Raw genomic sequence first — 22,222 nt, 5'->3', positions numbered from 1 at the left:
CTTGCTAAAAGCTTAAAATGAGCAGCGAAAGACACACACACATGGGAAGAGATCAATTCAGTTGCAACACTTGAAAAAGTCTTTATGTAGTTACAGTCCTACTAGTGCCCAATTTTGTATTCAAGATACAGGTATTTCCAAGTTTACAACACCAAACACCACCTTTTATACATACATATACGTCTACCTTATAAAACAACCCTCTCCACTGAAGCATTCTGCTCCGGAGCCTATTAAAAACTCCCTGTTGAACATAGGTATTTTTACACTACATTATTCAAATTCTACGGTTTTACATACATCTCCCCAGTATTTTTCCTGATTTTCTCAGTTAAAGATAAATCCCATCTTACCTCACACAATGAAATTCAAGAAAGCAAGAAAAGTAACAGAATTTTTTAAACAACTTGTCAACCAGTCAGAAAAACTGTTTTAATTAGTAATAGAATAAGATTTTCTTTAAACATTTTCCCATCATTAGTCACTTACAACAAAGTTTTTACAGCTCTCCTAACTTTAAAAATAAGTTTAAAATAAAAACCAGTAAAACTAGAGTCTTCTAATGGAAACTTGTGTTCTAGAGCTCTGAATCACAAAACATTTCTTCAGCTCTTGACTTCAAGAGCTATCAACTGCTAGATGCTAACAAAACAGAAACTGTTATTTAAGTAACAAAACACAATTCAGAAGTCCAGGCTCAAATGCCAGGTCTGTGAAAAATCCTGATTAACATATTGCCTGGTCTTAAATTCACTTTTATTTGACCAGTATCTGCTAGTATCTAAATCCTGATGTAAGCCACAATTAAATAGATAATAGTAACTTAATGACTTCTCTTTCCAAAGACATTCATTTCTTCCCCAAAGAGACAAGTCTACAGGCTATTACTCATTGCACTTTTTCCTCCTAAAATTACTGCTTTATAGGTTGTCTACAAACAGATGAACAAAAATTAAATTTTATAATCTATAGAAGAAGTTCCTGGAAATAAACTGCATTATCCAAACTGGAAAAATCTTCAGTATTTATAATAAATTACAAATAAGTATATTTCACTAAAGCACAAGTTCCTGCTGCAAAACAAGTACTCAAAATATAGGTATTAAGTTCTTAAAAGTAGTTCAAATGTTACAAAAATCAAAACCTTGTGTTTCTTGAAAAACATACTGTGACCTTGTATTTCACAAGGTTTAGTACATTTTCCTTAATGTCTGAAGAAACCATTAAGAAGTCTTAATCCCACTTCTTACACAAACATATCATGTCATAACACAGACCTATTACTTTCCTGAAATGATGAAAATTAGTCAAATGAGATCTTAGAACACAACCCAGGACACAGGAGTTTATAATTCTATATTGACATTTTTTTGGTTGTTTGTTTATTGGTGTCCTGAGTTCAACTGTTGTGGTTTAAGCCCAGCCTGTAACTCAGAACCACACAGCTAAAAGCTCACTCCTGTTTTCTTCCTGCCCCCGCTCCCAGAGGGATGGGTAGGAGAATCAAAAGTATGTAACTGTCATGGGCTGAGATAAGAACAGTCCAGTAACTAAGGTATAACACAAAACCACTACTGCTACCACCAACAATAATGATAAGGGAAATAACAAGGGGAGAGAATACAACCACTCACCACCCGCCGACCGATACCCAGCCAGACCCGATCATCAGCAATCTGGCCTTCCGGGTAACTCCCCCCAGTTTATATACTGGGCATGATGTGCTGTGATACGGTTTTTGGGTTGTTGTTTTTTTGTTTTGTTTTGTTTTTTTTACAAAATGTTTCACTTGTATTTAAAATTCACAGCCACAGAATTAGTCATCTCTTGGTAAAGAGAATTCAGTTTACACATATAAGGCAGATAGTTTGGGGTTATTAAAATTATAAACAGTGAGTAGAATACCACAGCAAATTTCTGGTACATCACTTCCTGAAGTGTAGATGTTGACTTTGGTATAAATTACACCTTTCTACCCAAATAGACTATACTTATCAGAAAAAAAAAAAAATCAGTTCAAAACAATTCACAGTAGTAAGCAGGAACTAATAAAAACCTCTAGGTAAATTACTTGAAATCTGACACATAAGGTAAAGATGGTTCAAATCTCACAACTGTAGCAGTAGACTTAAAAATCCATTAGCTTCCCTGAGCAGAATGGTTTTAAACCTGCTTGCACAGTACCAAAAATATTCTGGAGACACTGAGCCTTCAACAGTCAGGGTGAAATTAATTCTGGTTCATAAAGCTGTCCCATTAGAAATGGGAAGGTAACCCCAATTCATCAGAATTTATATATGGCATTTGCAGTTATGAACTCTAAAGACAATTCCATTAGTTTTTTTATTATATTGTTTATCTTTGGTCTACCAGTGGACTGCATCACTTTGTGCATGATATTAAAATCAGTATTTAAATAAATCATTATTTGAATTGATATTTCCTTAGAAAATAATTGTGCTTTTCAAAACGCCAACATTAAATGGTTACCGCACGACAAAGCCTTACTAAATAAGGTGGTATAAGAAAATTGTAATGAAAAATGAAATACACTCCACAGTTCAGAAAGAAAGAAACAGCAACATTATTAGCAGCCTACCAAAGAACAAAGTCAATTTGTGCATGTCCACTGATCACAGAAGAATGAGAAATTAACTTCTGAACACAGAAAAGAACTCTTCTTCACATCAAATGCCAGCACACAAATGTAGCCCACCTCACAAAAACAAGAGCTGCAATTACAGGGAAGAATTTCTGTATACTTCCTAGCTGGTGCAAGAATAGTGCATGCAGAGTCCCTAGGGAGCTTAGTTACTAAAATCCATGCACAGATAGTTTTTCAAAACTTGAATTTGATGAAACCTGAATTTGATTTTTTTCCCTTTTCTATGGAGGCATCAAGAGGCCTGAGTGTTGACAGAAAGGCTTGCTATTTGTCAAACACAGCATCCCCGTTTCAAGGCTCAGTAACATTAGAGCTTTTCAGAGACTAAGACGTCAAAACATTTTTTCCTAATTTCATTTTCAACGGTGGATCAACTGTTTGGTATGTGAAGTTTCCATTAGTCATCCACTAAAGCATCAATCTATTCATCTTTTCATGTTTTCAATTAAATCAATGGATTAACATTTGGTAAAGTTATGAAAATCAGAATCCATCTAACAAACATCAGATATTTGGTAACCTTAATATGTAGCATTGCTAGTTTCACAAATGAAAAAGCTGGGTATCACTTCAGAAAAGCGTAACCCTGTACACTGACTTACACTATGGAAGCTAGCTTTGGAAACAAGTACACTTCAACAGTAAGTTTCTGCCTTTAAAGTGTCCAAAGCCAGCTAAATTTCCTCCCTCCCTCCTCAAAAAATGAACAACAGCTGAACTTCACTCTAATCCTCTGTAAAGACTTGAATGCTTGTAATGTTTATGAAATCTTACCTAGGCTTGCTGTGAGGCATTCCAGATCTGCTAAAAACCCAGGTATTTGTTGGAGCTGATCCTGTAGTTCCACTAGACTGTTTCTTTTCTTCTCCCAGTGTGCAGAAAGCATCACAACTTCACTATCCACCAGCTGAAACAAACAGGTTCTTTACTTTAGTTGCAATTTTATGTACCAGTTTATGAGCATCTTGACTTATTTTTAGAATTAAAGCATCTGCAAGCATAAGGTCAGCATGGCAACCCTGTAGCACTGCCACTTGTGTTCTTCTCAAGTAAATATAACATGCTAAAGAAAGACCCTGTAGTATGAAATATTTATATCAAAACGCATTGATGAAAACAAGATCAGAAATTATTTCTCATTATACTAATCAATACTGGATTTTATTAACAGTAACATGCATCTGGAATTTTGACAGCAGTGTTGCACTGATACACAACATTGCAGTGCTGCAACTTAAGGTTTATTTAGATAAATTAGTTTAGTTTAACATTGCTAATGATACCAATGTAATCTTAACAACAAAACTGAAAACTCTGTACATTCCAAATACTCTAGAAAATGAAATAAAAATAGTAACTTTTGTGAGCACACTTCTACATTAGTTCAATTTTTGCTGTTTGACTCTTCCTAGGTTTTAATATACAGTAGTATAATGAGGATACACTGCTTAAAAAAAATTCAATAGGTATCAGATTCTACGAAAACAGCAAGATCAAGAGATCTTATTTCACAAATGTTCCCCTTGATACTTGAAATGATTCAGTTATACTTTCTCTGCTCTTAGTTCCATTACCCATTTTTCCTCTTGCACGCAACTGCAGCCTGTGGCTGTATCTGCATTCCGAATTCCATGGGTTTTGTAGTATTTAGTTGCTGAAATTGAAGAAACTGAGGAATGGGCAAAGTTCTCAAATATTTAGAATTGTACTCACATCAGACAGATTCTGTTAGAATTAACACAACTTCTCCCATTTAAAAATTCCTCCAGCTACCTATCACTGTCAAAAAGCCATCCTGGTTTACCAGACAAGGTTTGAAAACTTATTCCAAAGCCTAGTGAGTAATGAAACACCTCAGAAGACAAGCATCCTTATCTAAATAAAAACAAGTGTATTTTTGAAAATGAGATATGGGATTTATATCAGTTGAATAGTAAAGTAAACAAAACCCCCAAAACCACCATGAGACGGGGGCAAACACCAGAAAAACATTTCAGCCCCCATACAACTGAATGCAGCTAAAATTACAATCATTTAAAAGCAGTATTTTTAGGACAATTTTGTAGATATAACTTATAGTTAGCATCTATAATTCAATATAGTAAGACCATACTCAGCAATTAAAGCTTGAAATTTTCACTTTCCTTTCCCTATTCAACATTTATAAGTAAGACAGCATGAGTAGTTTATCTGCTACTTGCTAATACTAGAAACAGGGCACCGGACAAGCGAATCTTAGGTCCTTTAGGACCTTTAGATATAGAACCGTCAATCTTGTGAGCTTACACAATTCTTATTTTAATGAACCCTGTATTTTCTACTTCTATTAAAAAAAAAAAAAGGAAACAAACACAAGCAATACACATTTCGTATTCTCTCAAAAGGAAACATCTAGAACATTTAGAATAGCAAGTAGAATTGCAACCCTGGACTTTAGCAGGGCAAACTTTGGCCTTTTCAAGCAATTGCTAGGGGAAATCCCATGGGCAAGGCTGTTTGAAAGTACAGGGGCCCAAGACAGTTGGTTGGCATTCAAGGATTGCTTTTTCCGAGCTCAAGATCGGAGCATCCCGACATGTAGGAAATCAAGGAAGAGGGCCAGGAGACCTGCGTAGCTAAATAGGGAATTGCTGGGTATGCTCAAGTGGAAGAGGAGAGTTTACAGGTCATGGAAGGAGGGGCTGGCCACTTGGGAGGAATATAAGGCTGCTGCTAGAGGATGTAGGAAGGCAGCTAGGATGACTAAGGCCTCCTTAGAATTAAACCTGGCGAGAAGGGTCAAGGACAGCAAAAAGAGCTTTTTCAAATACATGGCAGATAAAACTAACACCAGAGGCAATGTAGGCCCACTGATGAACGGGATGGGTGCCCTGGTGACAGAAGATACAGAGATGGCAGAGTTACTGAATGCCTTCTTTGTCTCCGTCTACTCTGCTGCAGGCAGTCCTGAAGAGCCCTGTACCCCTGAGACCTTAGATGAAGTCAGGTCAACGGAGCGGTTTGCCTTAGTCGATGAAGAATGGGTTAGAGACCGGTTGAGCAATCTGGACATCCATAAATCCATGGGTCCAGATGGGATGCACCCGCGGGTGCTGAGGGAACTGGCGGAAGTCATTGCTAGACCACTCTCCATCATCTTTACCAAGTCTCGGGAAACGGGAGAGGTGCCTGAGGACTGGAGGAAAGCAAATGTCACTCCAGTCTTCAAAAAGGGCAAGAAGGAGGATCCGGGTAACTATAGACTGGTCAGCCTCACCTCCATCCCTGGGAAAGTGATGGAACACCTTATCCTTGGTGCCATCTTAAGGCATATCAAGGATAAGAGGGTTATGAGGGGCAGTCAGCATGGCTTCACCAAGGGGAAATCATGCTTGACCAATCTCTTAGCCTTTTATGAGGAAATAACACGGTGGATGGATGATGGCAGAGCGGTGGATGTGGTCTACCTTGACTTCAGCAAAGCATTTGACACAGTCTCCCACAGCATCCTCACAGCTAAATTGAAGAAGTGTGGTCTGGATGATCAGGTAGTGAGGTGGACTGCAAACTGGCTGAAGGAGAGAAGCCAGAGAGTTGTAGTCTATGGGGCAGAGTCTAGTTGGAGGCCTGTAACTAGTGGAGTGCCTCAAGGGTCAGTACTGGGACCAGTATTATTTAATATATTCATCAACGATTTAGATGAGGGAATTGAGTGTACTATCAGCAAGTTTGCTGATGACACTAAGCTGGGAGGAGTGGCTGACACGCCACAAGGCTGTGCTGCCATCCAGCGAGACCTGGAGAGGCTGGAGAGTTGGGCAGGGAATAACTTGATGAAATATAACAAGGGAAAGTGTAGAGTCCTGCATCTGGGCAGGAACAACTCCAGGTTCCAGTATAGGTTGGGGAACGACCTGTTAGAGAGCAGTGTAGGGGAGAGGGACCTGGGCGTCCTAGTGGACGACAGGATGACCATGAGCCAACACTGTGGCCTTGTGGCCAAGAAGGCCAATGGCATCCTGGGGTGTATTAGAAGGGGGGTGCTTAGTAGGTCGAGAGAGGTCCTCCTTCCCCTCTACTCTGCCCTGCTGAGACCCCATCTGGAATATTGTGTCCAGTTCTGGGCCCCTCAGTTCAAGAAGGACAGGGACCTGCTGGAGAGAGTCCAGTGCAGGGCAACTAAGATGATTAAGGGAGTGGAGCATCTCCCTTATGAGGAAAAACTGAGGGAGCTGGGTCTCTATAGTTTGGAGGAGACTGACGGGTGACCTTATTAGTGTCTATAAATATATAAAGGGGGAGTGTCACGAGGATGGAGCCAGGCTCTACTCAGTGGCAAACAATGATAGGACAAGGGGTAATGGGTACAAACTGGAACACAAGAGGTTCCACTTAAACTTGAGAAGAAACTTCTTCTCAGTGAGGGTGACAGAACACTGGAACAGGCTGCCCAGGGAGGCTGTGGAGTTTCCTTCCCTGGAGACATTCAAAACCCGCCTGGACACATTCCTGTGTAACATTATCTAGGTGTTCCTGCTCCGGCAGGGGGATTGGACTAGATGATCTTTCGAGGTCCCTTCCAATCTCTAGCATACTGTGATACGGTGATCTGAATTTCATGGAAAATTTCAAAGTCCTTTGGTATTTTTTTGTTCTGATTTTCCCAGGAAGCTGTAATATTTGCAATGAAGGCTACACTGGTTTTATATATACAAAAATCTCACATTGTTTTCAGAACTACAATTTTAAAAGCAAGTATTACAAAATCGTAGGCAAATCATTTAAGACATCTTAAAAAAAAATAAAAACAAAAAACCCCAAACCCAAACCAAAAACCTATCATGAGCAGTAAAACACAAAAAGCTGGAAGAAAGAACTTAAACTCTAATAGCTTAAGGCTTTCACTTGGTCACATGGAAAAGGTGGGCCATACTATTAGGCAAGAGAAAGAACATAAGACACTATCTTTCTTACTCTAAATACACCTCTTCAAAACAGATTAAGCAGTGGGGGTTTCATTCATGGCAGAAAGATGCAGAGAAGACTCCTAAGGAAACCATAAGTCAGGGAGCATGCAGCTGGCCAAAGTGAAAGTTTCAGCCAGGACAGAGAACCCCACAGCTCAGTCCTGCTCTGTGTCATGGCCACCCAGCTTACACTGTCTGCCCCTTAAACAAGCCTTGAACTGGAATGTCTGGTGCAGACCGATGCATTGGTAGCACTTACTGGAAGTTTTCTCTCCCTTCATTCCAGAAGAAAACCCACACAACTTGTTGCTTTACTTCCAAGGCAGGAAAACTGAACAAAATTAGGGAAAAGCACAGACACTTCCTGAATCTTTTCAGCCAGATGACTAAATCTTGCAGTTTCCTGTCCATTACGAGAGGGCAGCAAACAGTGCCAGTGCAACAGCCCTACCCTGATAAAAACCATCAACATGCCCCAGGCCCAAGTATAGTCTGTACTTTCCCAGCTCAGGCTGCTTTAACGAGCTACAGCAGTAACATGCAACATAACTTTCTGCAATTGTTTACATTCATCACATTATTTAATGTTTACATTACATTGTAGACATTACTGTTCATTGTTTACACTGCCATTTACTGGCAATGTTAAGTTGTCTTAAGCAGTCTCAACAAACTTCAAATTTTTCGAAAAATGACAGAAGAGTGCAAAAAATGACCACCTGAACTTCTGGATATGTCTTATTTTAACCACCACCTTGCACCTTGTCACACTCTGACAAACTCATACTTCTCAATACTCTTCTCTAACCCAACATATCCCACAGAAACACAGTAAACTGATATAATTACTATTTTTGGGGTAAGAGCAAGTAGTGATTGCAACCATCTGAACAAAGGACGTTAGACAAATTCTGGTGTCAACATATCCGTTACAAAGTACTTCAAAAGCACTAGGAAATTCTCACACTCAATATTTGTTATAGAAATTGAAGTATCAGAAAGTAAAAGGAGAATGAACTTCAGATAATTCCTTGAAACATGGTTACAGAGAATTTCTATTTTTTACAGTATCTATATTTAATACTTTATGAATATTAATTGTAGGCTGAGCATCATCAAATCTGGAAGAACAGTGAGAAACAAGAGGAACTGGATATTCTGAACGTTTCCATTAGCTGCCTGTCAAATACCATCTTAAAACCACAGAAAAAACAATATGGCATTTTTCCCAAGCAGCAATACAGAGCATTACCTTCTCATTATACTGGTTGTAGAGGATCCAGCTGGGATGGAGTTCATTTTCTTCATAGCAGCCCACATGGTACTGTTCCTTGTATTTTTGACCAAAACAGTGCTAATAACACACCAATGCTCCAGATATTGCTGAACAAAGCTTGTACAATGTCAAAGCTTGGTTCTTCCCCAGTCATCCCCGCTCTCCCTGCGGCGAACAGGCTGGGGGTGGGCAAGAAGTTGGGAGGGAGCACAGCCAGGACAGTTGATCATTGGCCAGAGGGACATTTCACACCATGTAACATCATGCTCAACAATAAAACCAAGGGTTTGTTCTTCAAGGTAATCATTGCTCTGAGACTTGTCTGTGCATGGATCTGCTTGTGGGAGGTCGGGAATGACTGCTTTAGCATCACTTGTTTTTCCTCTGTTCTTCAGTTATTAAATGGTATCTATCTTGAACCATGAGTTTTCTCATTTTTATTCTGTTATCTCTTCTGTCCCACTGGTAGGGGAATGAAGGAGCCTGTGTGGGTGCTCACCTAGTGGCTAGGGTCAACCCAGTATGCTGGTACTAAAAATTTTAGTTTAGAATTCTTCACACATTTTTAAATATTTGAAGTGTGGTATTGTTATTTTTTTCTTACCTCTCCAGCTTTTGCACAATCTTTTGCTCCTTTGTGAAGGGCAGCCCAAGCGTCTTCATATCTGAAGAAAGATAAACAACTACTCTTACTGTGTTCCCCTTAAAAAGGAAGAGGATTTCATGGATGCCACTATGATAGTATTTATAGGGACTACCAGAAATAACAGTTTAAAAAGCTGTACAGTTCTTTCTGGTATTTACTGTTTTACCAAAACAAATAAACAGTAAGAAATAATTTCTTTCAAAGAAAAAGTTTTTAAACCTACTACCTTGCATTAAGAGCTAAATAGACCCAGCAATATTTGTAAGACTGCAAATAAAAGCCTTAATCACTACTTGGAATGCAGTTTCATTAAGAAAATGAAAAAAAAAATTAACAAGATGATAATCACACATACACCCCCAAATAAAAAGAACAGATGTTTGGACTTTTTAAGGTAAAAATATGAAGGAAATTTACAATGAAGATCACTCATGTTTCTCAGAAAAAGTATGATCAAGTACACATGGAATACACTTTCTTTTCATGGCAATGACAAGCATACCATCACTATCAGAACAGAATGAAATCATATAAAATACGCAGAAGTCATAAAACATCAAAGTAAAACCACAGACTGGGCCTCAGTGCTGGTTTCTTTCATTCCTGTGCATTAGACCATGAACTGAAGTCACCTTTCAAATGTTGCTTTTCCTCCAGAAGTTCTGTTTTATTAACATGACAGCACTTAAGGACTGGACAAGCTGTAAACATATTTATCATTCAGTACCCACCCCCAGTCTACTAACTGCAGAACATCAAAAGCCCTATTTGTATCACCTTTATTTTCTTCTTATTTTCTCAACCTGATAAAGTTATTTCTGCAATTATAGGAAGCAGACACTAACAAAGAAAGGGAAGGTCATACCTGCTCAGTATTTCCAGTCCAGCACACTCTGGCAAACACTGAACGGTTCTAGAAAACAAATTGTAAATATACTCATTGTTAATGCACACAAGGCTGTTATAAAAATAACGAGTGCACACATATCTGCTCTTGACAGACATGCTGAGGACAGAAATACTCCCTACTGTTCAATTTCACAAATGTTTTGTCAATTCTGGTTAAAATGCATTACACAGTGTATCTTACAAGAGTATTTCAAAGCTAAGGGTGGCTTTTTTTGAAAATAAAGCTACTACACAAGTTCTTTGTGTCTCAGTAAAGACACTGCACTTGATACATTCTATAAAATATATTCTATGAAAATAATTACTACAGTAAAGAACATGTCAGTCTAATGCTCTAATGATCTACTGTTTTCTACGTTTTCATTAGTAACAGCTTAAAATATAATGGCAACTTACTGTAAATTACAGAAAATTAACAATGCAGCATTTTTAAGGATGTATTATGTGAAGATCTTAATGTCATCCAAGATTTGTCTCTTGTATTACCAGAACAGGCTGTTTTGCACTATCATCCAAACAACTCGAAAAAAAAAAACCACCAAAAACCAAACCAATAAATACTATAAATGAAACTTTTTTTTTTTTCCTTTAAACCAAGGGAAAATCGATAGTCAGTGAGGTGGAAAGGGACTTCAGACAGTCTCTACTGCAACTAGGCGCAACTATTGGATCAGACTAGCTTGCTCAGGGCTTTGTTCAGTTGCAAACTGAAAACCTCGAAGGACACAAACTTCACAGGCTCTGTGAGCAACCTGCTCCATAGCTTGACTGTCCTCATAAGGAAAAAGCTTTTCCTTACATACACAGCCATACATCTTCTCAGCAAAGCTGCTTCCCAGCTAGTCAGTCAGGCCCAGCCTATAATGTTGCAGAGAATACTTTCTTCCCAGGTAAATACTTTGGATTTGTACCTCCTGAATTTTATGAAGCACCACTTGACCCATACGGTTTGTTATGGGTTGAGTTCCCCAAACTGATCTTTACCCACTACTGGTCAGTCTTTTCCTTAAACCCTTTCACTAAGCACAGAGGACTGGGAGACCTTGTTTGTCAGGACTGAAGCAACAAAGGCACTGATTACATCTGCTGTCTCTAAACCATCTACCCCATTCATCAACATCACAATGTTTTCTTTGTTCAGCCTTTTAGAAACAATGCAGGACTGAAGCTCTTCTTTTCTTTAACATCTCCTGTAAATGCCAGTCCTAGGTGAGCTATGGCTTTCCTAAGGCTATTCCTGCATGCCAAAGAAGTTATAAAGAGGGTATAAAAAATTATCCTTGACACCTTCCAGAAGCCTTCTTGACTGCATATTGCTGTGTTGTCCTTTCAGCAGACATCAAGGAAGTTAAAGGCCCCCACAAGAACTGGGATTTAATGATACAGAGAATTCCTCATGTTGTTTAGCAAAGGTACCATTTGTTCCCTGATCAGATGGCCAGTACCAAGCTCGCATTGCAACACCTCTGCTCCTGACCCACAAGTTCTCAGCCATCCATACAACTAAGCTAATCTATGTTTGTCCCAGCAAAGCAGAAGTCACTCTGGTACTCCCCTGTTTGTGATGATCCAATTGGTTCACTCAATGCTTTTCTCAAAAAGTGATGGATATTTACAGTACACCAGATGAACCAAAGTCTTATGGACTGGAAACATACAGAGAAGGCAGTTGCCTAAAATAGTTGTATTCAAACCTTCACCCATTCTTAGTTTAGTTTCTATGTCTTGCCAATACAACCAGTCTTGTGTTAAAAAATACAATATAAATATCCAAAACATCAAGCTTCAGAACTCAATAAAGTTTATCTTAGATGCCTTATTTTTTGTTCAGGGCTTGTTTTAAAACTAATTTGTGTCTACACACTGTGTTTTAGTAAAAACATGCTTTACACTAAAGCGTATCTGAAGAACAACAGACACATCATTTAGAGATGTTAAGTAGCTTTTCCCTATAGTTTATGCAGGTTGAAAGAATTAACAAAACAGTAAAATGGACAGGATAAAACCAAACCAAATAAAACCCACCACAATTCTTAAATCTTCTCAAAACAGATAATTGAAGTACTCTATTATACATATATTTTGCACAATAAAAACTCATACTGCTGTTCTTACAGTAAAAAAAAAAACTGAATTACAATTTTAGTACATGAGATTCCCAGAGATTGGAAACAATGTACTTCAACCTGAATCTTGAATAAAGTACCACAATAATGCTGAATACTCACATAATTTAAATAATCATAAATTCATTAAGGGCCATCAGAAATTATTTAAGCCTATCATGAAGGCTCTACTGAGCAAAGTATTTTCTCAACATTAGGGTTAAACTTTTCTGTTGTCAAAAGAGTATTCTGTAAGATTACATGCAAATGTTCTTTACTCTTTAGAACTGTAAATATTCTATGTAAGAGCCACTTTCAAATTTTTCTGTATCAAGAGCATCCAAAATCAATGCTATACATTAAGGCATTCAGAAGTACCTCTGCCTGCTTTTTTTTGCTTCTTTTGATTTGTCACCCAAAGTCTTCAACCTATAAATCAAAACACACAAAAAAATAAAATCAGACATTTCCAACACCAAAACCAGAGAACAACTTGTCTGAACACACAGTGTGTTAACTCCAGTCTATTACAGTCAATTTTGTTTCAGCTTATTTCACAAATAAATCAAATTTCACTTAGTTTTCTAGAGACTGTCATGCAAAATTATTTCTACTGACACTGCTTCTAAATTATGTGATTTTTCTACAAGTGCATCATGCAGTTGGGTATGAAAAGCTTAATGGGAGCTATACATCCAGGTCATCCAGCTCTCAATACTGTTTCCTTAGCAGACAGCTATTACAGATCTGCACAGAAACAATCAATCTAATCCCGAAGAACACTCTTTACAAGAGGACATGCCAAGGAAAAGCATGACAGTCACAGAGACATTTATACCCATTTGCTGTAAGTCTGCCAGCACAAAACTAGCACGAGTACAACTTTTCTTCTGGCAACTATCAGAATTTCCAGCAGCATGACCACAGTGCACTGCTTTTGAGCTTATCTGAGGCTTGCTTCACCGAATGGTCAATTTCAAACTGACTGGTACCTTGCTCCTAAAAAAACCCCAGAACCAAACCAACAACAAAATAACCCCAAACCAAATCCCGCAAAACACCAAACAGTACAGACCCACCCCCAATTCTTTTCCACTCTTTACCCTTTACTGTTTTTCAGTCAACCCATACATGCTAGTCAAATTGGCATGGTAGAGTGAGAGTCAAAACCCCTGGCTATTGTCTGACTACCACGATGACAGATGTCCTCTATGGCCTTTGGAGTTACAGGACAGCAAGCTTTAGGAAGAAATAAAGGACATAGAAACATCAACAAGATGAAAATGAGCTGTAACGCCCAAAGATATCCACAGGCATGACAAAGAGATACATGATCCTCAGTGACCCAGTGACTGAGAAACACCCTAATATACAGATACTCAGTCTGCTTCTAGGGCGAGTCCAATTACTCCTCCAGTCTTGAACACCACCAATTTCCAGCAAGTCAAAAGAAGAAACCCCAAAGCTTTACAGTAAAACAGGTGGTTGACAATTTGAGGAAAGACATGCTAAGGCATGTCTCAGCTCCCTGTTAAGAGAGCTATCCATAATAGTTCGGTCAAGTAGCAACAACTACAGCACACCGAGGAAGAACATTATTGCAGAAAGCTCTGCAATTTGCCCTTCTCTGTTATGTGCCCCAGTATATATCCCCACTTGTAACAGCAGCACTCCTCTGCATATAGAAGGAAATGCTGGGTCGCAACTACCAGTTCTCTTATTAGAGTATCTGCCAAGCAGTCAGAAGAAAAGCTTAAAGGATTTATCACTAGACTACACAGTATCAACTTCCTTTCACCAGCGTTCTCTATACAAAGTAGAGGCAGTGTGAGCTACATCCCTCAAGCTACCAGAAGTACACAAATTACTGCCTGAGAGCAGACAAACACAGTTCACTGTTCTGCTGTTCGGGTTTTTTTTCCTCTGCCTGTAAAAGATCACTTACCACTAAATGGGTCAAAATCGAGATGTCTCATTCACAGGATACACAGAACTAGACAGCAGACACAGGTGAGCAGGGGAAAAGGAGCTCATTTCTTTGTACACAGAAATGGCTAACAACCCTAAATTGCTCTTTCTTTAGGCCACACAACACAGATTTAATACTTTTCAGCTACAGACAAAAGTTCCCGTAATCCTTTGAAATTGATATTGTTTTCTTAGAAGCCCTGGAATAGCTTCTCCCTCCCTATGCTTCAAAAGATCCAACTGTTTCACTTTGTAAGCATTAATGTGTAGTTAACAAGTTGGCCACAACTTGCCCAGCACTTCTGACATTTTGACCATTCTGAGCTAAAGTCTTAACAGCATGAAATTACTTTTATTACCAGTTTGGTGGGGTGGAGATAGGTGTTATCCAGAACACTAGGGCACTGAGGTTGCATTGTCTAGGAAAGCAAAGGGGGCAAAACAGGACAAGCCATGTTCTGGGCAGAGTCCATGGGGATACTACAAGAAACAAGAGGATGCTCTCTAAAGCCTCTGCTACTGTGGCTCTGAGATACAGGTTCCCAATGGCAACAAAGGTTACACTGCAAATGAAAATAATGCTTAAAGACTGGACACTCCAAAAAGAGTGCATTAATGGAGCTGCTAAAACACAAAGATGGAAATGATGAAACCAGAGACTGTTCTCAAAACAGAACAAAACATTGCAATACAAGGAAAAGGGTGAATTAGAGACTACATGGAAATGTATCGACTCCACTGCAGCACTAAAGGGAAATACAGAGTTAAACAGCCATTAGAGCCAGCATGTTATGACCTTCTTGTTGTCCTCTTTCATCCTTTTTTCAAAAGGACCTTGCACTATACTAAGACATAAAGCCCTGTGAGAAGTTCTACAAATAATAGCAAAACTGAAAGACAGACTGCAATAAAACAATGCCTTTGTAAAGACATTTTAATATTTGATTCCCTTTGTTAAGACAAATAACATATCAGCAATTTACCTGAGTGGTTGGTAACTTACTCTGTTAGTTTATGTGGACCCTTATACACCAGTGCAAATAAGTCATTATAAAGTATTCTGGAGCAGACAGACATCTATCACTGTATATAAATATTTACCATAGGGGTATTACTATAAGGCAGCCTCAATACTGCCGAAGACCATGCAGTTTTTAAAAGTAACTGTTTACAACACAATGCTGCCCCGTGGCTCATGAACAACAGCTTTGCAGCAGATGCATGACCTTGCTCTCCAGCCACCCACTGACATCCAGTAATACCCATCTAGACCACCTGCTTGTACTAAAAATAGCATTGATCTAGGGCCTGTCTAAAATACCCTTGTGAGGCAACGTAGGAATAACTTCCTACTTTTTAACGTGGCTGCTACTTCCACTTTTCCTGTGCTTCTTTTCCCCAAGTGACAATAACTCATCTTTCAAGGAAAGAAAAGCTTTTCAATACGCCAAACAAAGCACAGTGATGCCCTTTGAAACAATTACGCTAATCCATAAAACCTTGAAGGTCAGTCGCTTCATAAAAAATTCAAGCGCGTTAACTGACCCCATTCACATCTTCCTCATTCCCTCACAGCAGCAGCATCTTTTTCCTTCCCCTGACCGCAACCTCCTCCCCTCAACTCGTCCTACGGCTGCAGACGACCACACCGCAAGCAGAGCTCACCACCCCGCCATGAGCTGCAAAGACCTAGCGAGAGGAGCGAGGGAAAGCAGAGTGAGGAGGTGAGTGTTGGATCCCGGGGCCACATTTCCAGCCTGTCCTAGCACCAGGCGCTGAGGTGGGAGAAAAGGGCCCCCACCAGGGGGTCCCACCTGCCCAATCTCCTCCTCTTCCTCCTCCCGCCCGCCGCACCAGTCCCCGCCCTCCCCCAGTTCCCGGTCACCTGCTTCCCCCTCCCCTCCCCTCTCCTCTCCTCCCCGCCCGGCCCGGCTGCAGGGCGCTGTTCCCTGTCCCACTCTCCCGATGGCCGCAGCCGGGACGGCACCCACCCGGCGGTGAGGTCCTGCTGGACGCTCAGCAGCCGCTCCCGGAGCGTCTCCAACATCGTCCTGACCTGCCTCAGCTGCTGGGACCGCGGCCGCGCGCGAGGGGGCGGGGCCAGGGGTGGGGCTGATCTTCATGGCGGTAGTGACCGCCCTCGCGCCAAGCGGAAGGTTCACCCTCTGCCTTCCGGTGGCGGGAGGTGTGAGGGGGCTCATCTGCTCTGCAGCTTTAGTGTGTTGTCTGCGGGCTTGCTGAGACCTAGGGCTTCTGGTGTGCGTTCCCGGGGTGTGCGTAAGGCTGGGTAGAACTGCGTATAAAGCCCAGGACGCGTCAAGGACAGGTATTAAGAAACACATGGATTCCAGAAGTTGCGGCGAGCGGCTTTTTACAGACCGCAGTGAGCGCCTTGGCAGGTCGGGTCCCTCACCTTAATGGTTTTGACATCAGTGGCAGTAGTGTAGGAGTGAACCCGGGGAAACGGGCTTTGTGGCAGAATCTTAAAAAAGTATGGAAAGGAAAAACACCGGATCTCCTGGGATTGCTGGGTTCTTGCAGTAAAGGACGCATGGTAACTTTTCAGGGTCCTTGCAAAGCAGGTAATTTGTCTCTGTGGCCCGTTGCTGTTTGGAGACTGTCAGGCACGTGTACATGACTCTTAACGACACCCCCCCCCCCCACCCCCCGAAGGAAAAAAAAGAGAAAAAGGCTGTTATTACAAACAGTAAATAGTCACAGAATGGTTTGGGCTGGAAGGGACCTTGAAGATCACCTGGTTCCAACCCCCCTGCCACAGGCAAGGACACCTTCCACCAGACCAGGTTGCTCCAAGACCTGTCCAACCTGGCACTGAACACTGCCAGGGATGGGGCAGCCACAGCTCCTCGGGGCAACCTCTGCCAGTGCCTCACCACCCTCACAGGGAAGAACTTTTTCCTTATATCTAATCTAAACCTACCCTCTTCCAGTTTAAAGCCATTCCCTCTTGTCCTATCCCTACATGCCCCTGCAAAATATAATAATGAAAAAAAAAAGTTCAGATTTTTAATTAAGCTTCTAGATACTATCTGTTCAGATAATAACTGTTACGAGTCAACTAGTCAATGCAGTTTAAGTGGAATAAGACCTCTTCAGAACAATTGGACGGTCATTCTGGATGACTATTTATAGTCACAGTAATAGGAAGACCATCTCCTACCCTGTGTGGTTTCAGTTAATATTTGTGGAACACAGACCCAGAATTTAGTTGAATTTCCATGTAATTGAGACTTTCATTTTTGTATAAACCAGCTGAGATTTCAAAGTCAAAAGGTTTTGTTAACCACTTAAGTTTTAGTTAAAAGTTCCAAACTAAGTGGTGAGCACTGAAATAATTTGTTACAAGGGGAATGTATACAGAGATGGATTGTTGAGTGCAAGTGTGTTGTCCAGTACTGCAGAAGTATACTCAGAGTGGTTCGAGCTTCATTAATCAACTGGAAAAGTGACACCATAATCCCATTCGCTGTCTGCTTGCATGCTATTAGAAAAACATGGGACCTATAGATTGTTTCTAATATGGCTTATTGAAAACCAGTATTGCGCTTTGTCCTTAATAAAAATTAAAAGCTAAATACAGCTAAGAAAAATTAGTGGTTTGATCATTCCAAGCATTGAAACAGATGTAGCTTGTCTTATGTGGAGGTTGGGAAGACATTTTGTGGTAGACTGTATATGAAGTTCTGTAAAAGAGCATGTGACATTTAGATGGTATTTTTCTCTTGCTTGGACTAACAACAGTATCTGAAAGTAGATACTTTCCAGTTCTCTGGATATTTAGCTCTCCAGAATAAGAGGGGAAGGACAAGAATCAACAAGTTTTTTCTGATGTATTCACAGGCATACATTACAAATGCTGACAAAGGCTATGCTACATGGCCTTAGGTAATATACATGTTACGGGACTTAAAGTTTTCAGAAAACAAGGGAGGGGTTTTAACATCTAATTTTCACCTTTCCTTTGAGAAGACATACCCATTTCACCTGTGTTGCACATTTTTAATATTCTTGTGAATGTTTTTGTCAGTGATGGCTCTAATAATTCACAATGAGTAAACGCTTTTAGACTACAGTACTTCTTTTGCACTTAAAAAGAAACTATTCAAAGACTGCTGTCTTCTACAATTTCGTTTTTCATCTCTATGTAGAATTTGGGAAAAGAAATGTATTGAGATAGTGTTAACAGTCACAGTAATCCTAGAAATACAGGAGTGGAAGAGACTTCCAAAAGCACATGCTATGCTCAAGGGCTGTGTGAATTATAAATATGCTATGTAGAGTTTGTTTAACTGGTTTTTAAGAACTTAAAATGGAGGAGATTCTGCAAGCTCCTTAAGTTATCAGTTCACATGTTTAGCTTGATCTCGATCTTCTTTTTTGCTACTTGAGTGAGTAATACCAGTTCCTTCCCCCCCTCTACCCCCCCTCCTTGTAGTAACTTTCCAAACCTATTCTTGCTGGTCTGATCTGGACATCACCCAGTTTGTCCAGAAAAGTCAGAGCTCTGTGCATTTCCATTACAAAAGCTGAATTACATACATTACATTTTGTCCTTAGAGCCTTGCTAGTAGAAACTTTTTTGATCTTTGTGTAATTCTTGAATGCTAGAAGATACACCAAAGTCCAGTGGAACTGAATTCTGCTCTCATTAAATGTTTTTACTCTCATTATTGGTCCAGTTTTGATTTTTTTCAGAATAACACAAGTGGTGCAAAATAATTCAGAACAGAATTAAAGCAGGGAGCAAAGCTCCCCTGCTTCTTTTTCAGAAATACATGTAATGAATCTGAATCCAAGTTCCACTTCCCTCATCAAAAACTTATAACAGTGTTTTGTGTGCAGTTGTAAATGATTTGAGGTGTCAGGTGGGGGCAGTACTAGAGACCAGCACCCCTGCAATAAAGCTCAAGCGGAGACTGAAGGCCCAGGTCTAAGTTTAGGAGGGGTTCCCAGGTCCATACATAGAGGGTGTGGATGGAAGCCACAGGTGAGATTAGTGAGGGCCAGTTAGTGCCCATAGGGCAGGCAAGGTTTACTGAAGTGTTGGTCAGTGAGGCTCCCTAGAAATAACTTGTATCAAATGGTTCGATAATTGCTTTAATCTTGTGACATCATTAGGCAGTTGGATAGGTAGGAAGAATTAAACATATAGGAGGGATAGCTTATGGTTAAGCCATAAACATGGTTTAACAATCTCTATTTTTAGCTTTTAGGTGAAAATTTCATAATTTATGATTTATAAAGATCTGTAGAATATGACTAGAAGTTGACTAATGGACATTATAGCTCTTGGACTCTATACATATTTTTTTTTAGCTTGTTCTGCACTGATATCAACCTTAAACATTGCTATAAATACTGGACATAAACTTCAATTCCAGAACTCTATTATTACCATTTCAGTCAATAAAGGCTAAAATGAAAGTGTGCATTAAGGTCTGATTCAGCATTTCTTGCAGGAACTCCACTGCATGCTAAAAAGGAAGGTTGGTGTCTATCAAAGACTTACGTGCCCAAAGCTTCAGCAGGGTCATATGACATAAGTGGAAACTAAATTTGAGTATTACATCACAAGAACTTACTGTCATAGTCTCACTTATCCTGAGGCCTCGTTGCCATTACTAGGGGCTTATAAGAGCTCCATTTTCCAAATTTACCTTTATAGCTTCCTAATAAGAGATAATTTTTCCTCTTAGCTATACTAACTCTTGGGGCTTTAGCAATGCAATAAAGTCTCTGCAGATAACATTAAAGTTTTATATGAATAGAGAATATCTTTTTATCTCAATAAAGAAAGTTTGGTTTGGTTTTTTTTTTTTTTCTTTTCCTGGAAACTAGCACAAGAAGATATGGGCAGTAATCATTGCCAGTCCAAATGAGAACTGGAAGAATAATTTCTTTCCCACAGGTAAAAATACTCTTAATTGGGTTCACACAAGAATAGGTATGGGACTTAATCTCCAGGTTAATATAGGTTCAAAGACTTGCTTTAGATGTTAACTTTTTAACGGACCACCCTTCTGACATCATGAAAAATATTTCTAATTCTATATTTAATATTTGTTCTATGAAAAATTTGGAGATTGGCTTAGTCCAAGATAAAAGTTTGTATGTATAGTACTTTGCACTAAGAAAGTGATTTAAAAAAGTAGAATGGAGTTGGAATTGATGAGCCTAGAAAGGTGTATTATAAATGAGACTTAACTGCAGTACAAAATAATCAAAGCATACATTAACTTCAGTTTCACTGTTTCATGAAAGAGACTTTGACAGGGAGCACATCATAGTGATAGAGATAAGTAACGGTGAAATTCCGTGGTCCTCATCTCCCACTCTACTTATATCATATCTGGTGATTGAACACATGATGAATTGCTACCTTTCTGACCTGTAGGAAAATGCTGGGGGGGAGTGTAGTTGGTAGCTTAGCAGAGTCAGGAAGCTAAACAAATCCCTTCTGCAGGATTGTAATTGCTGAATCTGTTATTAGGGAAGGAATAGGAGCACATATCTGGGGACAGACATTTCCAGGGGCAGCCTGGACATAGTGGGATAAAACATGCTGAAAGGAGTGACCATCTCAACATGGCTGCTGTTCCTCTCCTTTCCTGAAACCTACCCAGATTCACTGGTGTAACTTTATATTTTCTTAATCTTGTGTCATAGCTGTGTTCAGTCATGGATGTGGGAACAATAATTATGCTGTCACCACTGAGAGTGGTAAAGCTTGAAAACTACTTACAACGCAGGACAGGGGCTCCTGCTGTCTTTACTTCCCCTGCATCCTCTTTTCTGCCTTCACTGTATTACTGGTCTTTTATCTTTTTGCCATTTTTATATAGTGAGCCAAAACCATCCCTTCCTCAGTGCTGGTATTGTCAGTGAGGCAACAGAAGACAAAAAGTTAAAGCTGCTGCTGCTTGAAGCCTGTCAGGCATGGTACTGTGTATTCAGATTGTGTGCTCTAGCTGTTGCTCCACCAGTGAGCTTGCAAATGAAATTTGGGACTGAAACTAATTTCTACTCTTACTGAAGTTGCTATCTTTTTTTTATGGGTGTGCTAAGAAAGTGTCATTGGAATAGATCAGCAATGGCTCCAGACTGCTTCAACTCATGTTCTCTCTTCCCAAATTAGTTGCATTGACTTTATGTCTGACATTACCTAAAGACCACAAACCAGTATTTTCTTATATCAAAATAACAACTAATAGGAAGGATCCTTCAAAAATTAGGACTGTATTTAAGGCATTGTAATTTGGATTCAATATCTTGAAACGTCTCTACAATTAAATTCTTTGAAGGTAATACAACAGTTTTTTAAAGAAAGGGAGGATCATAACTCCAGCTACTGAATTTAGTTCAGATACTGTGCCAATTTTGAGGAAGAGACAAAATCTGTGTTGAATTACCCAGTTCCACTAGAGGGCACAGCTGTGCATAGAAAAAATCAAGACACCCTAGTATTCATTTCTCTGGAAGGCATCTACCTTAAATAAGCAAGATATTATTGATAATGTATTAAGTACAATTCATGGCTTATCTAGTCTCAGAAGGATGCCTTAAAAACTGGTACTGGATTGAACAGGATTGATTCAGTGCTTAGTGGCTGCCTGGAATTTGATGCAGTCACAATGTTGCTTTCATAAACTCCTTTCTCCTGGTTAAGCAGGGTGGGGAGATCTGTGT

General features: G+C 39.7%; 1 protein-coding gene across 1 annotated transcript in view; it reads right to left on the bottom strand.

Moving 5' to 3' along the window:
• DTNBP1 (dystrobrevin binding protein 1) overlaps window positions 1-16,631 on the bottom strand; it is a 74,481-nt gene extending 57,850 nt beyond the window's left edge. The window contains exons 1-5 of the mRNA XM_061449529.1: window positions 16,507-16,631; window positions 12,926-12,976; window positions 10,399-10,446; window positions 9,492-9,552; window positions 3,440-3,572 (exon numbers count right to left, since the gene is read on the bottom strand). Coding sequence (XP_061305513.1) covers window positions 3,440-3,572; window positions 9,492-9,552; window positions 10,399-10,446; window positions 12,926-12,976; window positions 16,507-16,562 — 349 coding nt within the window. The 5' untranslated portion in view covers window positions 16,563-16,631. The remainder of the gene's footprint in view (window positions 1-3,439; window positions 3,573-9,491; window positions 9,553-10,398; window positions 10,447-12,925; window positions 12,977-16,506) is intronic.
• Window positions 16,632-22,222: the final 5,591 nt, after the last annotated feature.

Source organism: Pezoporus flaviventris, unplaced genomic scaffold (genome assembly GCF_033815535.1).
Source record: "Pezoporus flaviventris isolate CSIRO_AGI_PZ_B2104156 unplaced genomic scaffold, CSIRO_AGI_Pfla_v1 ptg000007l, whole genome shotgun sequence".
Classification (NCBI taxonomy): domain Eukaryota; kingdom Metazoa; phylum Chordata; class Aves; order Psittaciformes; family Psittacidae; genus Pezoporus; species Pezoporus flaviventris.
Note: the sequence above shows the minus strand (reverse complement) of the source record. Positions and strands in the feature narration are given on the sequence as shown.